General features: G+C 37.2%; 3 protein-coding genes across 6 annotated transcripts in view; 1 reads left to right on the top strand and 2 right to left on the bottom strand.

The window, feature by feature from the left end:
• The window catches only part of LOC307001012 (uncharacterized protein), a 573,545-nt gene that overhangs the window by 278,499 nt on the left and 275,033 nt on the right, over nt 1-20,013 (bottom strand). The gene's annotated exons all lie outside the window — the stretch shown is intronic.
• The window catches only part of LOC307000598 (uncharacterized protein), a 496,331-nt gene that overhangs the window by 459,673 nt on the left and 16,645 nt on the right, over nt 1-20,013 (top strand). The window lies entirely within an intron of this gene.
• On the bottom strand, nt 4,672-19,118 carry LOC307000313 (uncharacterized protein). 3 transcript variants are annotated; one of them, XM_079615796.1, is made up of 11 exons: nt 17,827-18,320; nt 17,522-17,675; nt 16,558-16,798; nt 14,865-15,144; nt 12,436-12,690; nt 12,116-12,302; nt 11,763-12,005; nt 11,493-11,664; nt 10,464-10,564; nt 9,957-10,219; nt 4,672-4,811 (listed from the first exon to the last, which is right to left on the bottom strand). In XM_079615796.1, the coding sequence occupies exons 1-10, from the start codon at nt 18,169-18,171 to the stop codon at nt 10,002-10,004; spliced, it is 2,196 nt and encodes a 731-aa protein (XP_079471922.1). In that variant the 5' UTR covers nt 18,172-18,320; the 3' UTR covers nt 4,672-4,811; nt 9,957-10,001. The 3 variants fall into 3 exon arrangements, with proteins under 3 accessions (XP_079471922.1, XP_079471921.1, XP_079471923.1); XM_079615795.1 differs by lacking the exon at nt 4,672-4,811 and having other exon boundaries at nt 9,361-10,219; nt 17,827-19,118; XM_079615797.1 differs by lacking the exon at nt 4,672-4,811 and having other exon boundaries at nt 9,361-10,219; nt 17,522-17,672; nt 17,827-19,118.

Genomic DNA, 20,013 nt, shown 5'->3' with positions numbered 1-20,013 from the left:
TAATACTATTATTTTGTTGATGCTGTGCATTTTACATTATAATCAATGGTCACCTATACCATGTTTGGTCTCTATAAATTGGTACTTTGAAGATCTAAATGATCATGTATATGATATGTTGATAGCTGCGCAACATATTATTATTACAATAATCTTTCCTTCATCAGCAACCAATCCAGCTGCACATGCAAAGGAGCACGCTTAAAAGTCATGAATCCTCAAAAACAGAGGAATCTCCCGCTTGGAAATTCCCCTTTTCTTATTGGTGGAGCCAACCCTGAAAGGTGGGACCTTTCTCAGGCTTTAAATGGTCTCTACACAAGCCCTCCCCTCTCTTTTTCTGGCCTCTACTGCTGCTTTTTCGGGTTGATGTCTGTGGGGACCCTCCACTGGGGCCATGACCACCGCCTGCTATGCCTTCACTCTCACAAAGGAGTCAGACTGCATTTTCTTCAATCCAATTCAGAAGAAAACTGCAACTTTACCATCATTGAATGGGCAACCATCAACTCTTCCGACTTCCTCACTCCTTGGTTGCCTGCGTGGCCTCCCCAGCCCAGGGCCGGCAGGTCACAATCTGCATTTGCTCAGCCATGTGCTCATGGAGAGAGAGAAAACCTTCAACCAGAACAAAGTCAAACAAAACACTGAAGTTCGACACACAACTTTTCTTCATTCAACGGCAAAGAAATCGATTGAGACTCATGGAACCATCTAAATGTTTCTGCTGTAAAGGCCATGCAAGTATACATTTAATGAGGTGCTCTGAAAATGATAAGCTTATGGTTCTTTTCAAAATTAAATGAATATTTCCCATAGTTCCATTTCGTCATTCACCATTTTACCTATGCATGTATGTATGTATGTGTGTTTAGATTAGTTATGTTTGTGATTTAGTTAATAACACCTTTGCACAATTCGTATTTGTTTCTGATTCTCTACTTGCCACAAAGTGTACTTCACGATTTAGATTTTGAATACAGGCTCTTAGTACTGTACAATAAGAAAGACATTTCCCTTCTCCGGAAATTAATATATCTTAGAATTAATAAACAATTAACGCTGAGTGTTCACGGGACGAACAGGTGGGTTGATTGTAATATTAATTTTACTAAAAATATTCATAATCAATTATAACAAGTTATGATTATTCATATTTCTTACTAACCTTTAACTATGCTTGGCATGTTGCATATTAATTGTTCTAGGAACCTCAAAACATATTTTAATTGTTGTGTATTTTGTGCTACTCTACAATGATTTTCTAGTTAAGGTCATTTGCAGTATATGTAGGGCCCAAACATAAACTCAAGCCCAGACCCCTCAATCCTGCCCTGATTGTATTTATTTGTGCTATTGTTTGTAATTTTTTATTTTTACTTTTGCACTGTTTACTTGTCTTTATATTTATTAAAATACTTATATATACAAACTTTTTGTTGTTGTTGTGGGTCCAGTGAAAAATTGTTCAGGCAAAGTAAAAATATGAACCAGAATAAACTTGTAGAAAAGCTAATTTGGGTTGAGCCCTGCAAATATCGAGACCTGCCTCTTTTGTTATGAAATAAAAATAAAGTTTTGTTACGGGGAAAAAATAAATAATGTTATAACTTCACTTGGCCCACCTACATCTCAAAGCCGGAGCCGGGCCTGGTGTTATTTAAAGTTCATAGTAATTGTTCTGATTTCATGCAGCCTCATTGTGTGAATAAAACATCAAACTGACTACAACAAACTATGAAAAGTATATATGATGCTGGATATCAAGGGTGAAACAGTTAATAATGTAGACAGACAGCAATCTCATTCAATGTCAGTCATATGTGGGTGAAATATAATTTACTAAAGCTCTTTTCAGAAAATTAAACATGGAAAGCTCAAAAAGCAGTCATATCAGGATACTTTATGACTTTCAGAACAAAAACTTAGTCGCAGAATCAGCAGAAAATAAGAAAATGGACGATAACAATGAGATTTTAATAAAATGAGTAAAGACTTTAATCAATAATTATATAAAGCAAATACAAACATTAAGTAAAAGTGAAAGAGAATGACACAGATCTCTCTCACTGACTTATAAAAGCCAAAGCATCTCAAGAGAAGAAGAGAAGAAAAGTGTCCAAAGATAGATGAAAGTATATCTTGTGTTTGCATGGAAGAGTAGAAGTGGAAGATAAACTAGATGTTCAAATGAAAAACAATGTAAACGAGTTAATTAATATAAGATTCATATCTCTATTAAAAGTCTTATGGCCTCTTCTTCGGCTCCTGAACTTTGCCTCCAAAGGTTTTTTCAGTGTGAATTTTCTGGTGGCCTTTCAGTTCATCTTCTGTAGTAAAGGACTTCCTGCACTGGAACACACGCCATGTCTTTTCTGCTGTAATATTACGAATTAATCTTCTCCTTTGTGTGAATCTTCAGGTGTTTACCGCACTGATCACAGTTAAATGGTCTTTCTTCAGAATGAGAAGCAGAAGTGATTTCAGAGAGAAAGCCTGAGCCGCTTCTTCCCAGTGTGAACTCTCATGTGAATCTCCAGCCTTGACTTACATGTGAAGTGTTTTTTACACTGAGGGCAAGAGACAGATTTTTTGGCTTCTCTTCTTCCTTTCTTGTTCACGTCCATCAGGTCTAAAAGAAACATTAAATCAAGTGAGTTTCAATGGTCTATTTAATGCAAATAACTTGCTAATCATGTCTTACTCATGTAGTTAAAGTAGTGATGGGAGATTTCGAAACACTTCTTCACGAAGCTCAGAAACCTTTATGAATCTTTTAAAATCAGTGGTTCAGAGCGTGTATCAAACTGTGAAAGTCATGTGATTTCAGTAAACGAGGCTTCGTTGCCTCATAACCGTTTCTAAATGTTTTAAATGTCAATGATCTCTGTGAACCCATCATGCAGCGAACCTTTGAACAAGTGTCTATGGGTTCTCTGATCAGTTTTAAACATTAGTAAACATTTTAATGAGACATTTGTATAATTGAAAAGAATAGTAGTGGATAGTCTCTTATTCGCCTGTTTAGCTGAGCAATCCATAGAACAAACAAAACAAGCTCTGAAAATGTATTAATACCCACATATTATACTTATTATTTATGATATTAGATGATTTGTTGATTGCATTTGATTGATTACCTTCAATAACACATTTGAAATGGTTTGTAAAAGTTATTTTTATGCATGTTTGGCCTGACTTTGTGTTGCATTTACACTGTTCTGACCAGCGTGCGGCGTATCGAACGCTTCGAAATAGTGAATAATTTATGAAGCAATTGGTTCAACTGATTCAAACCTTTGAAAAGTTTAGTTTTTCCCATCACTACACCCTAAACAATCTTAGGCAATTTTTTCTACCCAAATCCTGGGTTGAGCCTTTTAGGTCCATTTTTGGGGTCGTTTTTGTGTTACCCAGATCCTGGTTCAGATGTCACGACAAACATTCAACCATCACGGTTCGGTACAGTTAGCCAAGTGTGCTGAGAGTTCAGGGCCGAGAACGGTTTGTAATTGTGCCGTGCCGTACTATCTTCAGGTGACTTTTAATAGAGAAACTCTTCCCACACTGATCACACGTGTGCGGCTTCTCTCTGCGGTGGATCCTCTCATGTGTTTTCAGAGATGATGACAGACTGAATCTCTTGTCACATTGTGAACACTTGTAAGGTTTTTCTCCAGCATGGATCCTCTCATGTGTTTTCAAATGTTCCAACTGACTGAATCTCTTGTCACAGTGTGAACACTTGTAAGGTTTTTCTCCAGTGTGGATCCTCAAATGTCTTTTCAGAGATGATGACAGACTGAATCTCTTGTCACATTGTGAACACTTGTAAGGTTTTTCTCCAGTGTGGATCCTCTCATGTTTTTTCAGATATGATAAATCACTGAATCTCTTGTCACATTGTGAACACTTGTAAGGTTTTTCTCCAGTGTGGATCCTCTCATGTTTTTTCAGATATGATAAATCACTGAATCTCTTGTCACATTGTGAACACTTGTAAGGTTTTTCTCCAGTGTGGATCCTCTCATGTCTTTTCAAATGTTCCAACTGACTGAATCTCTTGTCACATTGTGAACACTTGTAAGGTTTTTCTCCAGTGTGAATTCTCTGGTGCAGTTTTAAACAGTTCGCTGTAGTAAAAGTCTTCTCACACTCAAAGCACATGTACTCTCTCACACCAGTATGAGTTTTCTGATGTCTTCGTAAATATCCCAGCAGTGAAAAACTCTTTCCACACACAGAACATGAATGTGGCTTCTCCTTCGTATGAACTGTCAGGTGTTTCTTCAGTATAGGTGGACTACTAAATGTTTTTCCACATTGATCACATGTGAACAGCTTCTTTCTGGTGTGGCTCATCATGTGAACATTAAGGTGTGCTAATTGACTGAAACTATTCCCACATTGATGGCATTTGAACGGCTTCTCTCCTGTGTGAATCCTCATATGAACATTAAGGTGTGATGATTGATTGAAACTCTTCCCACATTGACTGCATACATGTGGCTTCTCTCCTGTATGAACTCTCAGGTGTGTCTTCAGTAATGATGCACTACAAAATGTTTTTCCACATTGATCACATGTGAACGGCTTCTCTCCTGTGTGGATCATCATGTGAATCTTAAGATTATGTTTGCGTGTGAATCTGTTTCCACACTGAGTGCAGGTGAAAGATTTCTTGGCTCTTCTTTTCTTTAAAAATGTCTTTTTAGTCTTTGAGCGACTCAAAGGTTTTTCTCCAGGTTTGACATGATGTTCCTCCTCCACTTCACTCAGTTCTTCACTCTCCTTTTTCACTTCCATCAGCTCTGAAATGAAAGAAAAACTTTAATTTTCTTTAATTTCAAAATGATTTCTGAATGAAATTTTTGATTTCATCAAAATAATTCAAAGATATGGAGGTAATAGTTTTTATGCCTTTATATAAATTAATTATATGTCCCTGAAACTTTCCATGAATTAGGTACACTGATCTTTCAATTATTATTTCTAAAACATTATAGACAGTCATTGTGTCCACATAACTTTCGGTAATATTTTATTTAGTACATATAACTGTTAGGCGTTACAGTGTGTTGATCTTCTCATGTGTTTCCAGATGTGACGACTGACTGAATATTCACTCTTGTCACAGTGTGAACACTTGTAAGCCAGACACAAATCCCATGTTTCTGTAGCAAGAACTATTAAATATGTTTGATCAATGACAACTATCTAACATGATTTTAAAAGGCACAATACTGCCATATTTTGACACCAACTTTTAGATTTGTATTTAATTTATGTTATTAAAAACATTTGAATTATTAAGTGCTGGTCAGACTAAACTTTTCCTTCCATTGACTTAATACGCATGTGAATCTGAGACACCGGAAACACAAGCTCAAATAAATTTTGCTTTGAGAAAGAACATACATTTTTTTGCAGTAAAGTGGAGTATATTGTAAATTTGTACTTTTGGAATTATTATTATTTGTTATATACAAAATGCTGGCAAATTGTGAATGATATATAAAATAAATGTAAAATAAAATAGCTAAAATATTTAAATTTAGTTTGACCTGATGTTGACAATCAATATGAAACCTCCATTTACTGAGCATTTGTTAAAAAAAAGAAGAAAAAAAGAAACTTTTGCGGCCATTTTATAGTTTAATGTGTATGTCAGGTTAAATTTTTTTTTTTAGATATATTAAATAAGGTTTAGATGTCTGAGTGAAAATGTAATTATCATTAAAATTATTACTGTAACTGTCCTACAATAAGCTTTATAGCCATTTCTGTCAAGATCATATTTTTAAAACAGCTGAGCTGTGACGTCAGAAGAGGGAGACGTGCCAAAAACGTTATATTCAAGTATGGAGAGTTTTGTAAATAGTGATTCAGGCTTTCATCAAATAACATGACATATACTCGTTGCTTTGATACACAAGCCAAAGTCAGTTTCTTAAAATAAGGAGCCAGTCCAAAATTACACATATACGAGGACTTGCGTTCACCGCATGCAAATCTTGCAGCTATCTGACTGTCGGGGAACATGACCGGAAAAAGCTGGCTTATGTCTTCACAAGACTTGTACGAGTAGTGAGAATTAGCCACTTTTAGCGCCCACAGTACCTCTGCAGTGAGGGTTTCATTTCTGGTCACAACACTCAAAATGGTCCCTTGCTTTGTGGTGGTGGATGAGAGGGAAGCACAGCAGCTGGCAGAGGGTGTCACGATGTTAGTCACCTGGGTGAAAAAGCCAGCGATCGAGTTGGAAGCTGGCTGTTGCGCAGTGGCAGCGGCAGACTGGTGCTTTGCACCTTTAGCATGGCTAGATAGCGCTGCTTCTCCCATGTTCGAAATGTCGAACGTTTTATGGCAGAGTCTACATTTTGCTCGTCCCGGGTCCTGGTCTTTATCAAGCCATGCAGTATATTTTTCAGATTGAAGCCAAACATTATTAAACCGACATTTTCCCGGCATTGTTTATTTTTGCTCAGCTGCAACTGAGTTGCCGTATCCCCACGCAGAGAACATGTCACGTGATGTGACTGTGATCGCCCGAACGAAAAAATTATTGCAATTTGAAAAACAATATTATCAATTAAACAAATTTAAAAGTACACGTATATTTTAAAAAACAAATTTCCATGACTTTTCCAAAACTTTCTGAGTTTATTAATTTTCCAAAACTTTTCCAGGCCTGGAAATTGCCATTTTAAAATGCCATGACTTTTCCAGGTTTTTCATGACTGTACTAACCCTGCTCCGATAAAGGAAAACAGTTAATGCGTTTATATGACCACATGGATTGTCAGTTTATTCAGCATAATCAGGTTAAGTATGTGCTTGTAAACGCGCTCATTCGCTGGGCATCTGTCAACGCCACATTCTCCTCTCAGAGACGACGATGGATATAACGGTATAGCAACTATCTTAATTTACTGCCTTAATATTTCTCTTGTGGACCTACATTAATGACAGTGAAAAAATTAGAAGAATATTTATTGTTAAACAAGTGTTTAAAGAGTTGTGCTGTGCTCGTGATCTAAAGACATGTTATTAGGCCGCCGGCTATTTTAGTGATATTATTATTATTATTAATATTTTGTAATTGTATTGTTTTTAGTGTTATTAATGTCATTAAATGTTTTGTTAACTAACAAATGTGTAACCATAATGTGCTATGGAAACAATAGGCCTACTGACGAACAACAATGTCGTTTTCATCTTGGATCTGTATAAGAATGATGCGTCCGTTAAAACAAGCACTTGTGACAATTTGTGAATGGATCACCTTGCAATTCAATTTTAATGTGGATGTAGTTTTTTGTGTGTCTGTTTAAAAAAAAAAAACCTTAGAGGAGTCATCATACGCGCGTGATGGTGATGTCGCAAGTGTTATTAGGCTATGAGGTGATGTCGTTAAATTTAGGCAAGGCAAATTAATTGTAGTTCCTAATATTAATTTAATAACAATACTATTTTTATTATAATAATAATAATACAAATAATTTAATACATTAATAAGAAAATGAGCCCATTATCGTATTGATATCGTCAAAGGCATCTGCCATCGGCAATATCACTGACTATCGTCGATACACGATACTATCGTCACAACCCTAAGGCTTGCAGGTGTTGATTATAATGAATTTACGGTTAGGCCCATAAATAATAATAAGGATTTAATTTTTATATCATTAAAAAGTATATCATTATCTAACATATGACCAATTAAAAATTAACCACAAAACATAACATGCTAAATGGGGGATATTTATATCTAGCATTTAAAAAAATTGTCAGAACGTCATCTCTCAGTTGCTGAATGTCGCGCAACAACGTTGCTACAGCCCTGTTGCGTCTCACAATTCTACATTGTTACAATGTTGCGAGGACGTAGACAGCGACGTTGCCATAGCAGAAATGCAACATGCCACAGACGTTGCCACAACGTAAATGTGTTTGCTAGGTTCTGAACGCAAACCCCCGAAGAGCAGGAACTAATAGCCTTTTAAACAGCGCCTGGACACTGGACTAAGTTATCTTTCGAGTCTTGTTGCGCTAATTCTGTCAAATACACACAAGGTTTACATAAACAGAGTTGGTTATGTCTAAAGTGGAAGCAAACATTTGAGAGGAAATATGGTGCGTCTGTCATATGCATGTATATTAGATGTGTGCCGGTAAAGTGATAGTAGCCTAATGGACAACATGCTTGTCCTTAAAGGATTAGTTAATTTACTCACCCCGCTGTCATCCAAGATATCCATGTCTTTCTTTCTTCAGTCGAAAAGAAATTAAGGTTTTTAAGGAAAACATTTCAGGATTTTTCTACACAGAATGGACTTCAATAGCAACCAACTATACCAATGTTCAAAGAAGGTTCATCTCAATGCAGCTTCAAAGTCTCGACACGATCCCAGTCGAGAAATACGTGTCTTATCTAGCGAAACGATCGTAAATAACTAACTTAGATAGATAAATAAAAAAAATAAGTAAATAACTTAGATGACGTGACGCGTGACCTTTCCAACATGATGACGCAATGCGTGGCACATCTCAGCGATGGTACACGACGAGGATTTGTGGTTAAAAAGTATATAAATGTTTTATTTTTATTTTTTATTACATCGTTTAGCTAGATAAGACCCGTATTTCTCAACTGGGATCGTGTAGAGACCTTGTAGCTGCATTGAGTCGGACATTTGAACCTTCTTTGAACATTAGTATAGTCAGAGCTGCCAACTCTCACGCTTTCGCCGTGTGACACACGGTTTTGCCTGTTTTCACACGCACTCACGCCACACATCACATTTCTCACGCAAAAAAGAAAAAGAAAAAACTCCCCGACCATAGATGGCGCTGATGAGCGTCACTGAACCCTATGCGCTGCACCCCGAACTTAGTAACAGAAGAAGAGATAAAAGAAAGACGGCGGGGAAAACCCATACTGTCTATGGGAAAACCGCGACGACTGGTGATGAGAATCTGAGCTCAGCTGAGAGATAGTAGTAAATAAACCCGAACTTACCGAAATGTATGCCTCGGATCAATCAGTGTTTTTCAACCGCGGTAAGAAGTCAATAAAACAGGTAAATGTTAAATGTAAATGGACTGCAAAACAGGTCGGCTAGAACAATGTCACATAAGTTACATTTACATCAGGAAAGCAATTTAATGACCATTTATAGGCTGGAAAAATTAGCTAGCGAGTTTTGTTAAATATGTCCACTATATTAGGCTACATATATTTTTACTTATATCATTAAAATATTATAAAGTTGTTATTATAATAAAGAACGCATTATATTTTATTTAAGTTGTTATTTTTAACCTTTAATAAAAAAATAGGGCTCTCTTTGTTTTCAGCATTAGTGATTTATTTGTTAACATGTATCTACTGTAACTAGTAATAATTATCAAAATGAATCGATATTGAATCAAGATGTCAAGCAATAATACATACAGTAACCTGCCAGCAATTGTAACCATGCAGCTAAACATTGTAACATGTTGTCAGTAAACTTAATAAAAATAAGTTACCAAATGTTTTGACAATCACAACTTATTGTGATGCAAGTTTTTTTTCTCACACACACAGAAATGTGGGAGAAATTCCCCCCCCCCCCCCCCCCCCCCCGGATGAGGATGGAGAGTACACACAGGCTTTAAACCTCCCATTTAAATGTAAAATATCTTTATATATTGTACTTGCTTGGTAATGTGCTATGTACACAATTATTCAATACACTTAATACATTTCATAGACATTTTGGACAGCTGTCAACCAGTTTTTGAGTAATGCGTCGCAACTTACTGTCAAATCTGGACTATCATGTCCATATATATTGTGCAACAAGTCGATAATGTAATTATTGTGACAGACCTAACGTACAGTAAATATTGCCCAAATAACAAAACTGAATAAGGGCAAGAATATTACGGTGGAGATGGTGACTTACATGTTGGGAGAAAACAGCTGATTGATTAAGAAAGGGATTGTGGACTTAGATGGGTGTTGGGTCACCGTGTATTGGAGCTGTTCTCTCACAACCTGGACAGCCAAACCTGGACACATGGCTAGCAATTGAGTCAGATTTCCCAGGTTGCTCATACTGAAAACACAGGAATCCAGGAACAGCCACTGCTTTCATATCAGCCACAAAGGGTGTAGGGTCCTGGATGACCTTGTTGAAGAGGATGTCCGTAAGCTCAGTCACATATCCTAAAACACAGGCGAGAGCACATAGCATATAGTTTGAATCATTCATATGGTCTCAACTGTTGACACACTGTTAACAAAGTAACTGCAATAGAAATTGTGTTTTTAGTGCTCGTCACACTGGCAAATGTGCTGCTACTTGTCACTCAGGTGGTGCTAAATTCTTACCAGCGGGGTAAATGCATAAATGCAGAATCATGTATATGTTAGTATTGAGATACCAAAAGACAATTGAGAATTAACTTACCAGTAGAGCATTTGGTCTTCACTCTTTTAGCCTTGGGAAATTTAGCCCTCGCTTGGGTACGGCCAGAAGTTTCATTGAAATGCAATGCAGCCAGGTAAAGTCTGAAATGAGGATTTGTATGGGATTACTCCAACATAATGATGCCATGGCCAGACTGCCCCTCTCTCTCTACCTGTGCGGCTGCTCTAACAGGGTTTCTGCAGGTATCTTCCAATTAAATTTAATGCCCTTTTTTTCTTTTTAATGTCATACATGACCCATGACTAACAGCAGATATTATATATATCTACACACACAGTATTTTCCGGACAATAAGTCACACTTTTTTTCATAGTTTTGCTGGTCCTGCGACTTATAGTCAGGTGCGACTTATATATCAAAATTAATTCATACTGACTGAGATGAACCAAGAGAAAACTTTACCGTCTACAGCCGCGAGAGGGCGCTCTAGTTAGCAGAGTTGTTCAGAAGCGACACCGAGGAAGAACTCAATGGATTCAGTGTTGTGTGGAATGAGATCGGGAGCTCGGTGAACTTGCTGACCGGTAACTTGTTGGACTCGCTGGCTAATGTTAATTTAGCCTATTCAGCCTCCCAGGTATATGTTCTTTATGCTATTGTGCTTCTGAATAACTGTTAATGTGTACATTAACATACCGGACACTATTCAGCCTCCCAGGTATATGTTCTTTATGCTATTGTGCAGCTGAATAACTGTTAATGTGTTACATTAACATACCGGACACTATTCAGCCTGTTGTTCTGTGTGCTATTGTGTAGCTGAATAACTTGCCTTTCCAGATTAAATGTCTGTTCTTGGTCTTGGATTTTGTGAAATAAATTTCTAAATAAATGACTTGTAGTCCTTTATATAGACTTATATACGTTTTTTTCCTCTTCATGACGCATTTTTTGACTGATGCGACTTATACTCCGGAGCGACACAGTCCAGAAAATACGGTTATAAAATATAAAAAATAAAGTGCTGTTACTATACAATATTGACAAAATGATTACTATACAATTTACCTGCAAAGCATCACCAAGTATGAGGCGGCCACATTTTTTGGTGCGAACCGCAGAATCACACCGTGAAACCTCTCCCAGGCAGATGTTTGGCAGAGAGGGCTCAGCTTTTTCACATCACCAAGAACACGCTTGTTCATTAGCAATTTCTCCAGCTTGTAGATGGCCTTTGTTGCTAGAGGAGGACAGAGAATAACCAATACATGAAAGATGATGAGTGCATAGCAGCAGAGAGTATAGGATCAGCATAATAGCTAATGAATAGTGGCGTACCGGGCTTCAGCCACTTGTTTTTGGTAGTGTAAGGAGGGTGGAGGCACTTGGGGAAGAGTGGATTTTCATGGACATGCACATTCTGGACGTGGTTGAGAAGAGATGTCCATTTTGCCACTGTTTCCTCTCCATTTCCTGAACCGGATGCTGACCAGTAGAGGTGATTTTTGATGCTCTTCTGCCACATTTTGACCTTGTTGCAGTCTTTCTCCTTGGACATGGCATCCATCTTCTTGGTGAGTGCTGAGAACCGTTTAAAAAGATGTAATGCATTTGTTCTACAGTGGGTGTTAAGGTTGCACAGGATTAGCTGTGCTACAAATAATCAAACTACATTAAAAAAATTATCCTACCTTTACATAAATGCCATACATCATAAAAGTGGTCAATGTCTGGTTTCTGTTCCTGGACAAACTTTTGAACCTGGGTGTGTCGGTCTGTCACCAGGGAAGCTACTTTGACACCAGATTTTTCGAGAAATTCCAGACTGCGGATAAGCCCTTCCTTTTCCATACGAACACTGCTTTCCACTTCATTGCTCTGTGGATCATAAACAGACATAACATTTATTTAAATACAGACTTCTAAAGTCTGAAATTTAATTAATTTCTCAAAATGTCCCAAGACTTTCCCTGGCAAAATACTGCCTACTTGGTTTTTATCATCTATTTACCTGTACGAGCTGGATATCAACTATTTTGTTTGTGCTGAGATCCATCATGGAGTATGAGCCATACTTTGTGCAATGGCCTGGACGGTCAACTCTCATATCACCACCAAGAGATACAGTTTCGCTCTGTTTTAGTCCCTCAAGCAGGTCGGTCTGGTGTGATCGCCATTTATGCAGCAAGGCAGGCAGAATGTAGTTGTGCACATGATTTCGATGTGTCATTCTGCTGAACGTTCTTACATGCATTGCATTGAGCACCTGTGAAGTAAAATCAGAAATAGCATGTACTAATACACTTTTGTGATTTTTTTTTTGAGACATAAATGTTCATTGAATCCATTGTAAAATCGATTTTCCATGTCTAAAGACGTTTCCCTTTTCAACGCCAAATATAGGCAAATCCACAGACAACTAACAAGCATTAGGACGAATGTAAGAAGGCACTTGAGACGCGCACAAGTCAGCAATATTTCTGATGATTTTTTGGCGTGAAGTTTGGTGCAGAATGACAAACAGGAGTGCAACATTCTTGAAAAACAATAAGCAGAGTGGACTGCCATAACATTAGTGCTGTAGCGGCGCGTTGACGTCATATTTTTGCGTCGACACTTCTTTATTTTTTGCACCGTTCCCGGAGGTACAACTCTCCACACACACGTGGGAGACCGAAACATTACAGAATGGAATTCTTCACGGCAACCCATCAAAATAAAAGATCGGTTTAACTTTGAAAAAATTTACAGAAATAATGATATTAGTCTACTGTACAATAGATTTAGCTACATCTCCATGTATTAAAAATACTGCTACTACTAATGATAATAATAATAATGTGTGCATAGAAGGTTGCTTACTTTTAAGCAATATTTCTCAATATTTGCGTTTTACAGACTGTAGCCTTCAATGCTTATATGTATTATTTACTTATGATTACTGTCATAAATAATAAAAGTAATTGAATTGAATGTTTTTTTTTTTAAATAATTAAATAAAATAGAAAAATAGTTCCAACAGATTTTGAACGGTAGCTACTAACCTAGCATGAACAAACTGCACAGAGCTAAGATGCCTTGATTAGCCCAGCACCACCAAAGTGCACAGCTGCTAGATCTAGCTAACGGTAGCAAGCAGATTGCAGTAGCTTTTAACGTTATCCGTCTAATGTTAGCTAACTCACGAGTCACGACTTAACGTTAGTTAGCGTTAACTCATGCTGTGGTCGTTTACGAGTCAAATACATAATGTTAGACTAACATTAGCCAGCTTATAGTATCATGATTCAGTACGCTAGTTCGCCAATGTCAATTAACGGAGCCAAGCAATGTCCAGGCCAGGGTTTTTATTAATCGAGCAACAGAACAATAATTGTTATATTAATCGTCCAATTAGTCGTTAGATTAGTCGACTAATCGATAAAATAATCGCCCGACTAATCGTTTTATTAATAATCGTTTACCCCAGCCCTACATAACATCATACTTCAGGCTTCAACATGCTGTGTTTACGATTAGAAATGTCAAACAAATTTCGCCTATGTAGGCGATTGTAGCCCCTAGCTCGAATCTGTATCTGTATGCATGAGACTGTCTGAATTCAGAAGAATTCACATTTTTGTTGTAAAAAGAGACACATTATGCAGAAGTATAATTTGCTGCTATGTGTGTTTGTCAGAGCTTGCAGTTGCTGTGTGACGCGCTCCGAGAGAAGGCCATTAAAATCGATTCCCTAGTTTCGTTTTCGAAAACTTGTGTTGGTTGGTCCGATCGATTGTGCAATCGATTTTCGAACGTAAAGTGACAGCCCTAGCATGTACTACATGCACTGGCCTTATAAACTTTTTTCAAATACCGTATTTTCCGGACAATAAGTCACACTTTTTTTTCATAGTTTTGCTGGTCGGTCCTGCGACTTACAGTCAGGTGCGACTTACATATCAAAATTAATTCATACTGACTGAGATGAACCAAGAGAAAACATTACCGTCTACAGCCGCGAGAGGGCGCTCTAGCTAGCGGAGTTGTTCAGAAGCGACACCGAGGAAGAACTCAATAGATTCAGTGTTGTGTGGAATGAGATCGGGAGCTCGGTGAACTTGCTTACCGGTAACTTGTTGGACTCGCTGGCTAATGTTAATTTAGCCTATTCAGCCTCCCAGGTATATGTTCTTTATGCTATTGTTTAGCTGAATATGTTAATGTGTTACGCTAACACACCGGACACTATTCAGCCTGTTGTTCTGTGTGCTATTGTGTAGCTGAATAACTTGCCTTTCCAGATTAATTGTCTGTTCTTGGTCCTGGATTTTGTGAAATAAATTTTGAAATAAGTGCGACTTATAGTCCAGTAGGACTTATAAACGTTTTTTGATGCATTTTTTGACTGATGCGACTTATAGTCCTGAAAATACGGTAAACGTCATTATTTTTACAAACCTTGTTAGTCTGGATGAAAGAAGAGCCAGTGTAGTAGACAGCGGCTGATAGGTGCAGATTCCCTGCTGGAGAGCTGCCCAAAAGTGGTTGACTCTTCCACTCTCTGGTGTATGAACAACTCTGGTGGAGGCACTTCTGGGTCACAGAAAGGAATGTTCCTTTTACAAATGTGATCACCTTGCAGACTCTTGAGCAAGTGGGGCAGATTTTAAAAAGCTCAAGCAGGCACTCCTCATATATCAAGTATTTCACCATGTCCTGTGGTGGCTTGGTTGGTGCTCTATTGACAAAGGAAACCACAAAAAAAAAAGACTTGTTACAAAATGTATTATTTATAATTTCTCACCTTCATAGTAAAATAACACGACAATCACATCAGCATCAATTAAAATTATGTTGAGGAAGAGATTGTTCCTATTATGTTCGATTAACAAAGATCTAAAGGGTTCTTGCAGGTTACAGTAAGTCAAATTTAACACCTTTTTAAGATATTTTAAGACCATAAAGATTGAAATTTAAGACCTACACGACGCATTACCAAAAAATATTAAAATCAAAGAAATTCTGAAAAAAAATCATTTTATTTCAATGAATTCAGTGTATTCAGTCATTGAAAAAGCATTAATTTAATTTACAGATAAAGCAATCACATTAGTAACCTTCCACACCCAACAACGTGTCAAATGCCCAAAACCTTAGGCCCAAAATTAAAATAGGCTAAAACAAACTTTCAAAACGTACTAATACTACACATTGAAATCAATTCAACAAGTTTTATGTCGAAAACCAGCAAATAAAAAATACCATCAATAAGTACTTTTTGTTTACATAAACACCAAAATAATAACATTAAAAATGATGGCCAGATTTTAAAAGAGTGTCTTGCAACATGTAATCTACTAACATGTACAAGTTCAAATAAAGTTTTGACAAAAAAGTTTTTATAAAAAAATTAACCTCACATATTTCAGCCTTTAAATAATTTTTTATAAAAAGAATGAGTCAACAAATATAAATTATTGACATTTACAATGCACATTAGCTTATCTTTTATTATTAATAGTAAAATTCGGTCCGATTTTCCCGTGGCGTCTGTTGTTGCTATGCAGCCACGCACTGCGCTCTCCACAACGACAAAGAAGTTTTAGTAGCTAATGGATTTCCACCACTGATAAACGCTTGCTGTAGCTCTGCTACAAGATTTATTTACGGAGAAGAGAAAAACTCCCGTAGTGTTTGGGTGCACCCCCATCCTTCATGTTGACTGAGCTTTCAATAGCCGCGCTTTCACTGTCGGGCCAAAAGCGTTTCCACTGTCACTTTGGGGCTTGATCGAGCCGTGTCAGGCTGGAAAAAATGAGCGCTTGCCGCGCGCCTACATTTGAATTAACTTGAGTGCGCAAAAGATGTGATATGTGAACGGCCCCTTAGCCGTGTTGGAAACCCCTGTAGAGCTCCGCTTTGTAGGCTACGACTCGATACACTGTTTTGTGACTTTGTAATAACTTTCTGCAGCTAGCGCTTTTGGAAATGGCCGAGGGTAAAACCTTTTTTAGACCTGACTAAATGAAATTTAAGACCTCGGATGAAAATCTGTCTGTTTTTAAGACGTTCAGAATTTCTAAAGTTCAGAATTTTAGACTTTTTAAGACCCTGCGGGAACCCTGATTTATAACAAATAAAGTTAACTTACTGTTCACTGGTGGTGTCAACCAATTCAGACATGCTGGGGAGGTAGGTGGAGTCATCGGGATCTGCCATGTTGAAACTGTTTACAGATTCCTGAAAAGAGGGAAACTCCAAGCGAGAAGGCTTTGGTGGTCTATCAGGAGACGCTGCTTTCCGCTTAAGTGTGGTTGAAGAGCAGAGCGGAAGAAGCTTGGATGTGGTGTTGCCCATAGCGACACTCTTCGTGGCTACCGTAGCTTGAGAATCTGGAATATATATATATATAAATACGGATAGTAATAAGAGTTCTTTATGTAAAGACCTTATGTGCCAGAGAAACAAGCACATAATTATTATATATTATATATAATTATATATTATATAATTATAAGCGTAAACATTTAACGATTAGCCTTACTGTCTGTGCTCATTGGTGTGAGATAGTGGTTCAACGGATCACAAAACTCACAGCTCGGATCATATTACGTTTTTTGAGTCACAAATCATAATTTTTCGGATCAGCAAGAAATGTTTTATTATTTCATACTTAAGGCCCACTTTACTCTGATACAACAGCAAAAACTACAAGCCTAGCTAATAAAGTTAAAACATTATTAAAGGCAAGTAATCAGTAAAAAATATATATATATGATTTACAAGCGTAATTAAATACTATATAGTCTATCGAAGTTACATATAAAGTAAGGTTTAACTATTCATTTCAGGTAAACATTTTTAATAATTAAATGTAAAAAGAAAAAAGTATTCAATTCGGAGTTTGCACGCTCTCTGAAACGCACCTCTGTGTGTGTGTGTGTGTGTGTGTGTGTGTGTGTGTGTGTGTGTGTGTGTGTGTGTGTGTGTGCGCGGCAGTGCCCACCCTCTTTTAGAGATGTAACGGTTTAAAATCTATTGAATGTGATAACTAGCAAGACAAAACACGTGCAAATTTCAAAAAGACAAACTAGGCACTTGACCTCTCAACGTACCTGTATTATTTCTGTCGGCTAGTGTTCTTTTGGACAGTTTTGTGGCCACAGTCGTTTCCCCCACAAAGTGATCTGTCTGACATCCAACTTCTCGGGTGACTTTCTGCATGTTGTCACGCTGGCACTCGGTCTCTCTTGTGGTTGGAAGGTCCTGCTTTGTGAACAGATAATAGTTGAAATTACTTGTCTAAGGAATCATATTGATGCATAAACAAACCAAAAAAACTCACGTTAGAGGGTTGCAGAATTTAGTAGAAAATATACTACAAACTATAATTATAACATAAGCACACAAGGCAACTTACACTCATTGGTGGGCACGCACTGCCGATGATGGCTCCAGTTGTCGGCGGGACGGGAGGATGAAGACCGAGGCGGGAGATAGTCGGTTCGGCCCCATTCACCAGTAACAGCGGATTATCAGTGAATCCCAGTTGTCTCCGACGAAAGTTTATAAAACTATCCTGTGTAAAATGAGCACTACAGAGGCGGGTGTTGGTGGTGATCCTCAGCTCTCCATCAAAGTGGCTCTTCACAAAATTAATCCACCTCTTCTTGATGTGGTCGTTTTTCGGAAATTTAAATAAGGACACCGATCTGTTTTGCAAGTGATCGCATCCAGGTAGTATGCATTTCCGTGACGAAGGCATAGCTAGATAGCAAACTGTAGTGTAGTAACTAATAGTGCTGATAGTAACTTGTGATTGAGTGGCGAACCCCACAATTCAGTACTTCACAGTCTTTGTAATGTATTTTAGCAATACATTTCTAATGTATAATGTGTTTAGAATTTTTTTTTTATTATTAAAAAAATGCAAATAGTTGTGCACTAGATCATCACACGATTAATTCTAACCAATGAGCTGTCATTTCAGAATCAACTTTGACAGCTCTGCTCCAAACAGGTAAGCTTTTTAAATGTCTGTATCAATATCTGAGTTTTCTATTAAGATTAGTGAAACAGGTCAAAATGGTAATTAATTCATAAAATTAAATACACCCACTTTAGTGGTATCTGATTGTGTGTATATTACTCTGCTGCTGTTTAAATGATAAACGTTTATATTGCTTATAATTGTACATCCATTTAAGTGTTAATTTGAGTTATTATTGCCTTTCCGTTGCTATTTACGCTATGACTACGACTGAGCTAAGCATGATGGTCATGTCTTATGTTTTAAATAACGCCTGTAGATCAATGTATTTTGTCCAGTGCAGTGCTCTTTACTTTTCAGTAAAATTAGGAAATATGTGTTTTAACAACGTTTAGCTCATGAGTTATTGATTACAGAGTGAACTGTGCCTGTTGGTTAGCGCAGCACTTTTTACACACACACACACACACCTCATCTTACCTAGTTCCCTGCCGGGGCGATGTGGGTGCACACACACACACCATTAGCACGCTGGTTTTCACACACGCAAACATATCCACTCCATTTCCATCCCCAACAGAAATGCACGTTGCGCATAACAACACACACATCTAAGTTGTCTTTTGTTTCTTTAGATTTTCGTTTTGTTTGTTATGTGTTCAACTTCAGTGTTTGTCAGCGTCTGTTCTTCTTCTTTTAGTTTAATGGCGGATTGCATCCACGACTTATCAGGTGCATACCGCCACCTACTGTACCGGAGCATGGGTAATGATTCAGTGATCTACTTTACTTATTTAAAAACGATTTTAATATTACATATATTTATATGCCTAGATCTTATAATATACGCCTTTACTCTTTAGATATTCCACAAGGTTCCATTTTCTTCCTGCCTTACTTATCTTTTGTTTTAATTTAATCATAGCTCCTCTCTAGCCTATATTTATATTACAATGTAATATGCTCTGCATTTTTTTGTAATTTTGCACTCCAATTAATCATCTGGTTGACTTTTACCTAACATAGCCAATGTTTTATTTAACCCTGTAAAACTATCTCTTCCCTTCTGTTCCTTCTGATCACACCCTGTGTATTGATAGATTTCTGTACACTATAATATTTCCTTCCACTATTATCCATGTCCCACCTATCCTGCAATTTCTTCAGCATTTCTTTTTTGATTATTGCCATAGCTTCTCCTTTACCATATAACATTGCTGGTTCTTGTTGTTTTTTTTTTTTTTTTTTTTTTTGCTATTAATTTTCTTGAGTGTATAGCCTACAGTTAAAACGATTTTGTTTTGAGTGTTTCAGACAATTCTGAAGACACAGCTATGATTAAATAAACAGGAATACCTTAAACACGTATAATTTAAGGTAACAGAGATTGTTTCGGCTTTATAGCGGTTATTATAGAATATGTCATACAGATTTTATAAAATAATTAAATTTGGGGATAATGCAATAGGTAATTGCACAAGTGCGTGTTTAAACTTTCATGATGTAATCGAAACCTACAACAGCGCATGCGTATTAAACCGTCAGCTAGGCGTATACGTTTGATTATTTTGTGTGTGTATATATGTCAGTTTCAATCAAAACTGGAAAATAACATTG

Source organism: Phoxinus phoxinus, assembly GCF_949152265.1.
Source record: "Phoxinus phoxinus genome assembly, chromosome: 1".
Taxonomy (NCBI): Eukaryota; Metazoa; Chordata; class Actinopteri; order Cypriniformes; family Leuciscidae; genus Phoxinus; species Phoxinus phoxinus.
Note: the sequence above shows the minus strand (reverse complement) of the source record. Positions and strands in the feature narration are given on the sequence as shown.